We start from the raw sequence: 12,095 nt of genomic DNA, 5'->3' as shown, positions 1-12,095 counted from the left end.
ACTCTCTGTGACACTGCACCCCATATTCTTGATAGTGATATTATGATATGATTGTAGCATAATTATGATGTATTTTATGCAAGATAAGTCATGTGAAGTGTCATTGGAAAAGTTATGATTTGCTGACTATGATGGTCCAGTTTGTATGCATGTATGATTTTTGTATCTGAAGTTATGCATATTGACTATGTATTCGTACTTCAAATGTAGTTACACCTAGGTAATGCCCGCTAGACAAGATGCTTTCAGTCTAGATAGTGGGTGGGGATTATTCAGGCAATGGACCATTAGAAAAAACAATAGGCCTTAGGAGAAGCTTATCTCCACTTGGTAAGCCTTCCTGAGAACACTCCAGACAGGCTCTAAGTAATGGCTACTATGACTCTATGAAGACATGTGACCAGGCCACATGATGCTGGACTCCATCTTGGGATGTCAGTATTTTTCCACAGACTGGTCTGGGAACCGAGTTTTGAAACAAAGTGTTCCCGCCATGTGCTAAAGCTACATAAGGCAGGGAGTGACATCATGTGTGGTTCTTCACTCCCCACACAAGAGGATTCCTGGAGAACACCTGGGGAACAAAGACTGAACTGGCAGAAGTGCTTAACCCAGGCTAAAGGGATTTCTAGCCTGTGTGTGAAACACCTGGGGATTCCAAGCTACAAAGCAACTGTAGCTTGTGCCTTAAGAATCTACAAGTCTGCCTGTACCATCAGTTAGGGTGAGACTCTGCTATTCATACCCAATCTATTTAGCATATTAAGCTTAGTTTGCGTTTTTTGTTTATTTGCTAGGTAATCTGATTTGATCTGTTTGCTCACTTATGATCACTTAAATCTATCTTTTGTAGTTAATAAACTTGTTTTTGTTTTAATCTAAACCAATGAGCTTTGACTGGAGTGCTTAGGGAACATCTCTGCTTGGTTACCACAAGTGTGCATTGTTCTCTTCACATTGAGGGAAAGGTGGACCGGGTATTAAACCCATATACTGGCCAGATTTGACCAGAGCATGACGGTACTGCTCTGGGGTCCTAGGCTGGGAAGCTGGTGATTAGAGAGCCTGTGTGTAACTGCAGCTGGATGTGGCTCTCTAATTTTTGTGTGTCTCTCTAATTAGTGTTCCCTCTAATTTTTCCCACCCATGACACATCACCTTCACATTGGTGCACATACCAAAATTCGTGTGATGGGGGTGGGGCCGAGGAGTTCTTGTGGGAATGGGCTCAGGGCTGGGGCAGAGGGTTGGGGTGTGTGTGGCTCTAACTGGCAGTGCGGGGTCTGGGGTGGGGCCAGAGATGAGGGGCTCAAGGTTGGGGCAGAGGGTTGGGGTGCGAGGGGGTAAGGGTTCCGTCTGGGGGTGCGGGCTCTGGGGTGGGGCTGTGGATGAAGGGCTCAGGGCTGGGTGCAGGGGGTGAGGGTTTGGGGTGCAGGAGGGTGCTCCAGGGCTACTGCGGGGAAAGAGGACTTCCCTCAGCATTCTCTTCCTGCAGCAGCACCTGGGCTTGGGGGGGGAGGCACCTGTGCCCGCTGCGGGAGCTCTGGGGCTGGAGCTGCAGGATAGGTGCCCCTCCCCTGGCCCCAGCAGGTCCAGGTCGGGGGAGGGCCTACCAGGCCACGCCTGGGGCTGGGCCACTCTAGGGTTGGGCTGGGCTGCACTGCGCCTGGGGCCAACCTGGCACACCTGGGCCCGATCTGGCCACAGCTGGGTCCGGGGCCACTCTGGCTGCGACAGGTCTGGGCTGCAGGGTGAGTTGGGGTTGAGGGAGAGGCGCCCCTCCCATGGCAGGTTGGGGGCCAGGCTGGGTGGGGCGCCTCCCCCTGCTATGACAGGTCCCCGGGTGGGTTCCGTAAGCACCTGTGCGGCACTAAATAGGCTACTGCGGGGCCGCACAGCTTACAGGTAACTTAGGTCACTACCTGGGTGAATGCTGGTGAAAGCGCAGGCTGGAGAGCTTGAAAAGGAGCCAGGTTGGTGGGTCAGAGGGCTCAGTGTTTACCCCAGTTCCAGGTGGCACCCCAGGGGGAACTTCCCACTGTTTTGGAGCAAGATAGGACTTCTAAGTTCAGAATATTTATCATACCTCATTCATAGAACTCCACAAAACTGATGTCTTTTGACATTTTCTTTAGTGTATTTCCATTCCTAACATGAACATTTTGGCCAGGATATTCAGAAGTGACTAGTGATTTTGGATGCCTCTGATTTTAGCTGGTTGACTTCAGACACCATCAACAGGATGGAATCTTAGAGGGTGGCACTTCTGAAAATGAGGCCTCTTTAAGATGTCTCAGTCTGGGAACCAAAAATTGAAGACCTCAAATTCACTAGTAATTTTTGAAAATCTTGTTCTGTCTAACTGTAAAAATGCTGTAACACAAAAGGCCTTAGCAATAACATGTTTAGGCCAAGATTTTCAAAATTGAGTGCCTAAAGTTAAGCTCCTAAATCCATATTAGATATCTAAATAAGTGGCTTCATTTTAAAATATGCTGGGTAACAAGAAGCTGTCATTGAATTGAGTAGGACCCACTGGTTGCTTGGCCAAACATCATGGTCCACTACAGACTCCCAAATATGTGAAAAGCATGAAGACTTCAGCAAGAATGTAAATATTCACACACCACTGACACAAGCGTAACTATAACACAAATCTGTGTGCATACATTACCCGCTCAGTACATGTGTTTTGTATAGATTAAACATACTTAAGAAGTTCCATTAAGTGGAATTTTTTTCATTTAAATTCTCCTAACTTCTGTAAATAACTAACTAAAATGGACTAGAGTTGTTACTGAAACAGAACACTAAATCCAACCCCCTACCGCAAACTTTGGAGAAGTCTCAACTCTGATTCAGATCTAGCTTCATGGCTTCAGCTCGTATCTAATTTGTACCGTATTTGAACTATGATAAATGATGCAAGGTGACTACAGAGTTTAGATGAGGATCTGAGTTTTGCAAATGGGAAATATCAGTAGAGTTCAGCTGTAGCCTGCTGAGCTAGTCAGAAGTCTGTGAAATCCCTGCTCTGCTGAAGTCAATTGCAAAATTCCCATTGACTTCAATGAGGCCAGGATTTTACCCTCTAAATTCTTAGATAAAGAATCTCATTGAGTCTATTAAAGAACATTATTAAACTCAAAGGCATAAAGAAAAAGGATAATAAAAAACCTTAAAGATGTGAAATGAATGCTTTGCTCAACTAAAACACAGTTTAAATCCGATTAGCTTCAATACTTTAATGACTGAAATACATACCAAATGTAAGCCTGTAACCACTGGCAAAACAAGCAATGTACTGAAAATTGGACAGTCTAAATATAAAAATATATCATCCTCAAATAGCAACTAAATACAAGAAATCACAGCAAAATATTATATATTTACCCCTTAATTTAGCTAATTATGGTGAGAAATCTTATTTTGAACTGGGGGTAGCAGCATATGTTGCAGGTTTGTATGTTTTTGTTCCTAATAGCACTGCTTGTTCATGGCTGCTAAATCCCATATAATTTTTTAATTTGTTTTTCAACAGCAAAGAATTGAGCACAAGCAAACAATACAAAAATCACCATTCATTTCTGTCAGCATCGCAGTTGCAGTAACGCTGGGAATCAATGCAGCTCCCCTCTAATCCACAAGCACATTTCTGAACATGAGGCAAGGATCCTCCCCAGTAAGTTTGTGTTTCATTGGTTCTTCCAACCCACCAGCTCAAGGGAATCCCATCTAAAGACACATTAGAGGAAAATTAATATCTGATCCCAGTTCCTGCTTCTCCCAATTTCCCTCACCCAAACAAATTTCCAAGCATTATGGAAAAAAACAATTTTAAAAAATGACCACATTTCTTTAAAAATGCTAACCAATTATTCATTTTAATATTTCATTATCAGGGATTAAATGATAGTCACAGCTTTTTGCTTATATTAGTGGAAAAGAGATCTGGTAGTCCTTGCTCAGTCAGGCATGATATTAGAATAATTTATCTTAAGCAGTCCATTTATGTACTTTCTTTTAAAACAGCACATGAAAAAAGAGATGCCGTCACCCTAAAAATCAAGTTAATTTATACTCTGAGGCAAAGATCAATTTGAGATCATGGAAATACCAGTGAGGAAATGAGAAGAGTAAAAAGCATTATAAATGGATTCATTTCATTACTGAGAATACTAAACACACCTTTGCTGCATATTAAGCATCTGGCTTAGTACTACTGTGTGGTGAGAATCAGAAATGTCAGTAGTCATGAGTTAGATCACACACAACAGCTGCAGAATTTATGTAGTCTGAGACTGTAGAAATCATGTTAATGGTTGTGCTACATAACCCAGGTGATGTATCCAGTGACTAACAGCAAAGTTTCTCAGAGCCTACTATATCTCTGTGCAATGCACCCATTCAGCATTGATTATAGTAAAATGATAGAGCTGGATGTCTTCTTAATTCTGCAGTACTGCACATTAGGTTTAAAGATGCTGCCAAGTAACCAGAGCAGTAAAACCACAAAATATACAGAAAAAGATAATTGCTAACGGATATGAAGCATGACGGTAATCCATCTTAAATGAGAGTGAAGAAAGGTGAAAGATGAAATGACTGCAAAGTCAGGGCGTGAGAGGAAACAAGTGCTGTCAAATGGTATGGTGCCTCATAGAGGCACTTGGTTTGTGTATTGTTGAAGCTCTCAAGTTTTCAGCAGTGGGCCCACACCAAGAGGCTGGCACTTAACCCAGCTTCAATCTTACTTGTAACTGCCATGACTTATTATAACTCACTGTTAGAGAAGACCTCTGTTATGCTTACAATCTCTCAGCTCGTAAACATATTGACTGAATTCATTACCACACAACTGCCAGCCCAGCATGCCTAAAAACAGTGAGAACAGTTCCTAGAAAAGTCAGACATGCTCAGTGGTATCAATGTCTAGCATCAGTATCTGTGTTTGCAGCCCATCACAGAGGGAAGAAAAGCTAGAGAAGGTTAATAAATTCTTTATGAGGCAGCACTTTAAAAAATAAACAAAACAAAACATACATATATATTACCAAGATATTTCTCCTGTTTCAACTGCTCAGAAACTCTGGTTCTGTAGTTGGGAGTGAATGTTCCTGCTCTTTAACTGGAGACACTGGACTATCTTTAAAAGCAATCCTAACACATTTGTTTGCATACTAGCGTGAGAGCAGTATAACAACCAAAGGATCATAGTGATTAGCTAGCTCTGCTCTGGCAGTGAATACTGCTAAACAAAATGGGAGAAAAAGGGATTTGATGCAGCTTCTTCAAAATGAACACACAAAATTATTAGCATAGCAATTCTTCACTGGAATCATTTACATGCTCTGCATAGGGAAGACTGAGTGCAATGCATTCCTAAGAATTGTTCCAATAAAAATTACTTTTTATACTACATGTCCCAAAATTATTTCACATAACTATCATCAAATGCTGCACTTGTCAGACATGCCCAGTAGAGATTATGGATCACAGTAGTGAAAAGGATAAAATTATGTGGTCAATTTGATAATGTACTTATTTGAATTTCAAAGCCTTATCTTGTATTGTTTTCATATTGTTCAATTAAAGAGAAAAAGCTATATTCTTCTGCAAGATGTTATTTGGATTTTGTTTAAATGTCAAGAATGGTATAGTAGTTAGCTATATGTGACTGAATTCTTTTATTTGGTAATTCTAATGATCCAAGGAAATGCACACACAAAATGCATTCAATCAGCAATTGAACAGTTGTGATCTTAAATAGGGCAATGTTTGATGAAGAAGATCTTGCAAAATCGTATTCAGAGTGCAATAAAATAGCTAATTTGAGAAGATACATGCTAAAATTGTAATCAGGTTGGCTGAATTTTGCCTTCCTAAAACTCACCCTGTATTTTCAGGTTTCAGAGTAGCAGCCGTGTTAGTCTGTATTCGCAAAAAGAAAAGGAGTACTTGTGGCACCTTAGAGACTAACAGATTTATTTGAGCATAAGCTTTCGTGAGCTCAACGAAAGCCTATGCTCAAATAAATTTGTTAGTCTCTAAGGTGCCACAAGTACTCCTTTTCTTCCTGTATTTTCAGTTTGCTACAGTATTCTTCTTCACTTCTCAATATACATTCTAAACACTTGGGGAATGTATGATCCTCCTGCAAGAGTCATTATCCCTGTGCTGTTCTGCATTGGAAGCATACATGACATCAGAGGAGTCCTCTGTGGATAAGAATCCTGGGAATAAAAAGCCAAATGGCTACCAGAGCAAACATAGCCCTACAAGAAACTTCTTTGTTGACTGTAGCCAACAAGAAACTCATTGGAAGTTTCAAAAGGCAGTGGTTAGTCTGAGGAGGATGGTCACATACCAATGTGGTGACTGACTTGTGCTCCATCCTGCTACCACAGTCCTTAGGGACCAAACTCTTCAAGAGTTTTGGGAGTTCTGCCTGTCTTTCACTAGCGAGCTGACATTCAGGAGTGGAAATCCTGGCTGATGGTATCTTTAGAGACACGCCAACACTTGGAAGCAGGTTGGTGACATATTAAATTAGTAGACAGTCTTTGTTTAGACAGTCTTTAAACAAAATCATAGAGTCCACAGTCCTCTGAACTGTGTAAGTTTTGAAATCTGATCCTGGTTCTAAATATACATTTTGCCGCTCTCCCCTATATCTGTAAAAGTCTGCACAAAACTGTGAACATCCCTGAACTTTGTTGGAGTTCTAAAGTCAGCATCAGGGGCAGTGTTGGTTTGCTTTTCCCCTCCCGCTGCCCCGCATAATCCCCTGGTAGCAGCTGCCGCTCTCTGTACGTGAAGGCAGAGTGGAGAAAGCAGTGGCTGTTGGCCAGACACCCAGCTTCAGTAGCAGCACAGGAGTAAGCCTGGGTGGGGGACAGGGTTTTCGGAGAACAGCCCCTGATCCGTGTCCTTGCCCACCAGGGTGTGCTGCCCAGGGCAGGCGGAGGATCTAGGGCTCCCCACAGCGGCCTGACTGACCTCCTTCAATTTAGGGGCTGCTCAGATTGGATCCAAGTCTAAATTCCCCTGCTCACATCCAAGGATAGCTATAAAAAATTACTTTCAAGGCCAAGAGAACACTAGAGGCCTCAGCCCTCTCCCTGCCAAAAAGAGTCGGGCACCGCCTCGGTTAGCATGGTCTCATTTCTAATTCTTTATGGTCAGTAATTCTAATTCTTTATCACTAGTAATGTGCACAACTCAAAAGATGCAGAGTTTATTTAGGATAAGCATGTAAAAGTTTGTATGCTTATTTGATCTATCCAAATCTTGTGTGTCTACAAAACTAGACTGTATAGGTCTAGAGATAAGTCCTTAGCCCACCATCTGTCTGCCTTCTGCTAGACAGTACATAGTTGGAGCAATTTATATGCTGACCATCCCTGAGTTACACAGAGAGCTTGTGATTTAGTTTCACCCCCCCCGCCACGCTTCTCTGAGTTCAGCTCAGGCTGATATGAAGATCTGGGCCCAAGACAACAGGCCTCCTCACTACATTTCTGTTACTTTCTGTTTCCCAGGAGATCAGAAATAAAAACAGTGAATGCAGAACTGAGGGGAGGAAAAGTTAACATAACCCTTAAAAAAATAATAAAAAGTCGGGTTTGGGTTGGTTTTAAGGAAGGGTGAAGTACAAATTGATGCTCATTTTTATGGAAGCTGTTAGTTCATCACTCGTGTCTACATCACAAAAAACAACTTTGACAACTGGTACCTCAGCACTGAAACCAAAGCCTGAATGGACTTGGAGGCTGACCTACTCTCTCACCTGTAGAAATGTCCTTTCCAGAATAGAGTGAAAGTGCATTGTGTAGAAACTTTATCTAATAACTGCTCTTGTTAGCACTGTTACAACTGATTTTAAAAAGCCCTACAAATTCTTCAAAACACTTTGTCGCTGAGTTTTACTACTTCTAGCATGAAAAGATTCAAAATGAGACAAGGTCTAATATGACCAATGTTTTCACTGCATTAACTTATTGATAAAACATATATATGTAACCCTCACCAACCCTGAATACTAATATCTCAGTCTCAGTGGGATTGTTCTTTTTCCCTTCTGTACCTGTCATACAGTCTTGCATTTTTGCTCAGCAAATGTGTCTAGCAAACACTTTCATCTTTCACAGTCGCCTTAAAATTGTCAGTTCTGAAATGACTGTATTAATCCTAGCAATTGTAACTGAAATTTAAGTCAGACATTTGGGAAATCTAATTGTGCATGATCCTGCATTCAATCCTTTAATATGATTTATTCCCCCTGAAGTCAGTGGGAATTATGCATGTGTGTGAAGAGAGGGGCACCTTTTGGGTACTTTGGTCAAGAAAAGATTCTGAGTTAAGATATGTAACTTCTTTGTAGTGTACTCCCTGGTGATCACTGTCGTAGTATTCATATCAAGCATATTGTGAGTCACATGCCTGTATACCATGGAGTTGGCGCTCTGTATGTCAGAAAGGGGTTTGGGATGGAGGGAGAGGTAATGTCAGGGAAGCAACACTTTATGCAGTAGGCTCACCTGTAGGCCTGGTAGATTTCTGAGCAGCAATTCTCCTTAGAGTTAATGCTACTCTCAGCAGAAATTCATTGCATTCCATAACCTCTTTGAAAGGAGGGTAGGATGCAGAGAAGAGAGCTAATATCTGCTTAGCTCTTGACAGCCATTCTGCTCAGAAAAGTAGAGCTCATAGATCATGGAGGAATGACCAGTTTTCTGCTGTAGCACCACTAAATCCCTTGATAGGAGAATGGCAAGTGAAGTCTGTGACAAGAATCTTGGAATTTCTAGTGGACTATTCGCCTCTCACAGATTTTTGTGACAGAGGAGACAATTGAGGCTTGATTTGCAACATCTACGTATCAACAAAGGAAGAACGAATATAATCTTTCTTTTCAAGTTATTTTTTAAAATTTAGAATACATTTTCAAAATTAAAATCAACTCAATGGATTGCACTCTACCCAGTGAGAATTAAAATAAGACTTGAACACGACAATCTAGTTATGATATTTTGTTAAGATTTCTTTAACTACATCAGAAGGCCCTGTCATTTTCTTCATAAAACAATAACTTTTTTCCTATCTTTTCAGCATTTTACTTTAGGTCTCCTCTGTGCTTGTGTATTTTTGACACTGGCATATTAATGTCTGCGATACTTTACCTCATGCCATTTGCAAATTCAACCACTACATGATGCATAGTATCTGAAAGAGTTCAGCTAACATTTATGCAGTGTATTCACAGAATCATAGAATATCAGGGTTGGAAGGGACCTCAGGAAGTCATCTAGTCCAACGCCCTGCTCAAAGCAGGACCAATCCCCAACTAAATCATCCCAGCCAGGGCTTTGTCAAGCCTGACCTTAAAAACTTCGAAGGAAGGAGATTCCACCACCTCCCTAGGTAACGCATTCCAGTGTTTCACCACCCTCCTAGTGAAAAAGTTTTTCCTAATATCCAACCTAAACCTCCCCCACTGCAACTTGAGACCATTACTCCTTGTTCTGTCATCAGCTACCACTGAGAACAGTCTAGAGCCATCCTCTTTGGAACCCCCTTTCAGGTAGTTGAAAGCAGCTATCAAATCCCCCCTCATTCTTCTCTTCCGCAGACTAAACAATCCCAGTTCCCTCAGCCTCTCCTCATAAGTCATGTGTTCCAGTCCCCTAATCATTTTTGTTGCCCTCCGCTGGACTCTTTCCAATTTTTCCACATCCTTCTTGTTGTGTGGGGCCCAAAACTGGACACAGTACCCCAGATGAGGCCTCACCAATGTCGAATAGAGGGGACGGATCACATTGCTCAATCTGCTGGCAATACCCCTACTTATACATCCCAAAATGCCATTGGCCTTCTTGGAAACAACGGCACACTGTTCACTCCTTTTACCAAATTGTGCTCCTTTTACCAATTTTTTGCCCAATATTTAACCATTTTTTGACTAAAATCTAAAAACCCCCTGGAGGCAAGCCAGGAAAGGCTTTGTTATAATTTCTTTTAAATTGTAGGTTGAAGGAAGACATTGGTTTTGAAAGTAGTTAATGCTTTGAATGAAGCTCATTATGAACTGACCTTTTTTTTTTTTTTTCTTTCTGGCTCAAATCCCGCTCTACAACTTGTAGATTTGGGATTTGTTTGCTAGATAATAAGGAATTTACAAACTACAGTGGAAAATGCCATAACCTTGGCAAAATTAAATATCTATAGTATCATGAAACATAATAAGATTTGTCTGCTTTACTTACCTTGGTTATTTAAAAGCCTTGACTTTTTGCAGTGGTAAGCAAGCTCCTGTTCACAGTGTTCTGCATAGTTAATTGTAGCCTGAAGCTGTTCTAGGGTGGCAGTGTACTTGACGAACACAGTATGTGGGTTCTCTCGATTAGCATTTTTGACTCTGGTTAAGTCCGTATTGTTGTGCTGTATAATTGTCCAAGTCGTATCTTACAAAACAAGGAGGGAAAAAGTAATGCAGAATGTAAAATAGCTGCAAAAGTTAGCAATGGAAATAAAATGTGTAGTGAGGTACACCTGGGATTAAGGTGAGTTTTCCTGTCCTTTTAGGGATGTGAATAGGAACACAAAATGTCTGGGTAAAACATTCTGCAATTGAATACACTTGATAGGATATCAATGTTCCTTTTTTTGAAACTTCTGTACCGTGCATTCAGTCCTGCACAATTACCAGTCAAGGAAAGACTAGATGAAGAGAACCAAATATCTATTTTCCAAACAATACACAGACCCTAAGCTGAAGTGTAATAGACTTTTCCTATTGTTATTTCTCCAAGGTATACCTTGTTTATAAATGGAGACCAAGTTATATCCAGGCTTTCATTATCTGCACAACATTTCACACTATTCTTTTGAATTAATTGATTTTGTCTTGGAGAATTTATAGCAATGGCCAAAACTCACCTTTCCACTGCCCTATACAAAAAACCAATACCAGAAACAACAATGGACAAACTGAATAAATCCAGGTGTTGTATTTATTGTGAAGCAGAGAGGAAGACAGGTGCTTCCAGCCACCCCAAATTCAAATGATCACTATAATTTCTGACATGTGTGATTGCAATTAAGATATCATCTGTATTATCTACACAAATGTATGATATGTATTGGGGCTGTTTTTAAAACACAAAATGTCTTTCTTTCCTGACATTTATTGGGAGAATAAATGTAGAACCTTAAGTAAAATAAAAAATATGTATTTATTTAATAATAATAATAATTATTATTATTATTATGTTCATGAACCAGGACCTCATTGTATTAGGGTCTGTACAAACACAAAACAAAAAGAGAGTCTCTGCCCCAAACAGTTTACAATCTCTATAGCACTCACAATGGAATGGTAATTTTGGCAGTTAAGGAAGGTAGGGTTCCAAACCATAGTGCCAATTCTGCCTTCTCACATCGGCATGAAAGAACCCAAAGACCTCTAAAGTAATTTGATATAACTAACCATGTATCGGAGCAGGGGAGTTTAGACATGGATCTGAATTCCAACATCCCCTAAATTCAAGGGGGTTTGTAGCCAAAATACCTGAACTGGATAAATTATAATGTATCTTATGCAGCACTCTGCACAGTTTCACAAAGGAGGTAGAGTGACTGGAGAGCCAGAAGCAATGAAAGGGAATGAGCAGTGGTACCACACACAACACAGCCTTTTTACTTGCACATTATTTATAGCTCCAGGACCTGACTTCATATGAGCAAAGAATCATAGCAATTAGAGATGAAAAAGAACTATTAGCTCATCTAGCTCCCTTCTCTGCCAGTGTAGGAAATCCAGTTTTTTGAATACCCACATCCTGAACTTTGGATGCTATACTTTGAGCATACATTTTCTTACGTTCAACATACATACTAGTTCAGTTTTTAAATTTAATTGGAATTTATGCTGATTGTTGTTTCTACACATTCATCCATCCTCTGCACCCTCCTCTGATATGAATTCTCTCAATTTAGTAAAGGAAACACCTTGAAGAGTACTTAGAAGGGCCTAAGCTGATCAGTTATGCCATTTTTGTCATCTAGTTCTATGCTTCCAATGAAAGAAAAGTGAC

At 40.7% G+C, this 12,095-nt stretch overlaps 1 protein-coding gene across 1 annotated transcript in view; it reads right to left on the bottom strand.

Annotated features, from left to right (window-relative positions):
• Positions 1–12,095, bottom strand: part of CNTNAP4 (contactin associated protein family member 4) — a 304,543-nt gene that overhangs the window by 54,346 nt on the left and 238,102 nt on the right. Inside the window, exons 13-14 of the mRNA XM_007066427.3 lie at positions 10,266–10,463; positions 3,579–3,735 (exon numbers count right to left, since the gene is read on the bottom strand). Of these exons, the coding sequence (XP_007066489.2) occupies positions 3,579–3,735; positions 10,266–10,463 (355 nt within the window). The remainder of the gene's footprint in view (positions 1–3,578; positions 3,736–10,265; positions 10,464–12,095) is intronic.

The sequence above is a fragment of the Chelonia mydas genome, chromosome 5, assembly GCF_015237465.2.
Source record: "Chelonia mydas isolate rCheMyd1 chromosome 5, rCheMyd1.pri.v2, whole genome shotgun sequence".
Lineage (NCBI taxonomy): Eukaryota > Metazoa > Chordata > Testudines > Cheloniidae > Chelonia > Chelonia mydas.
Note: the sequence above shows the minus strand (reverse complement) of the source record. Positions and strands in the feature narration are given on the sequence as shown.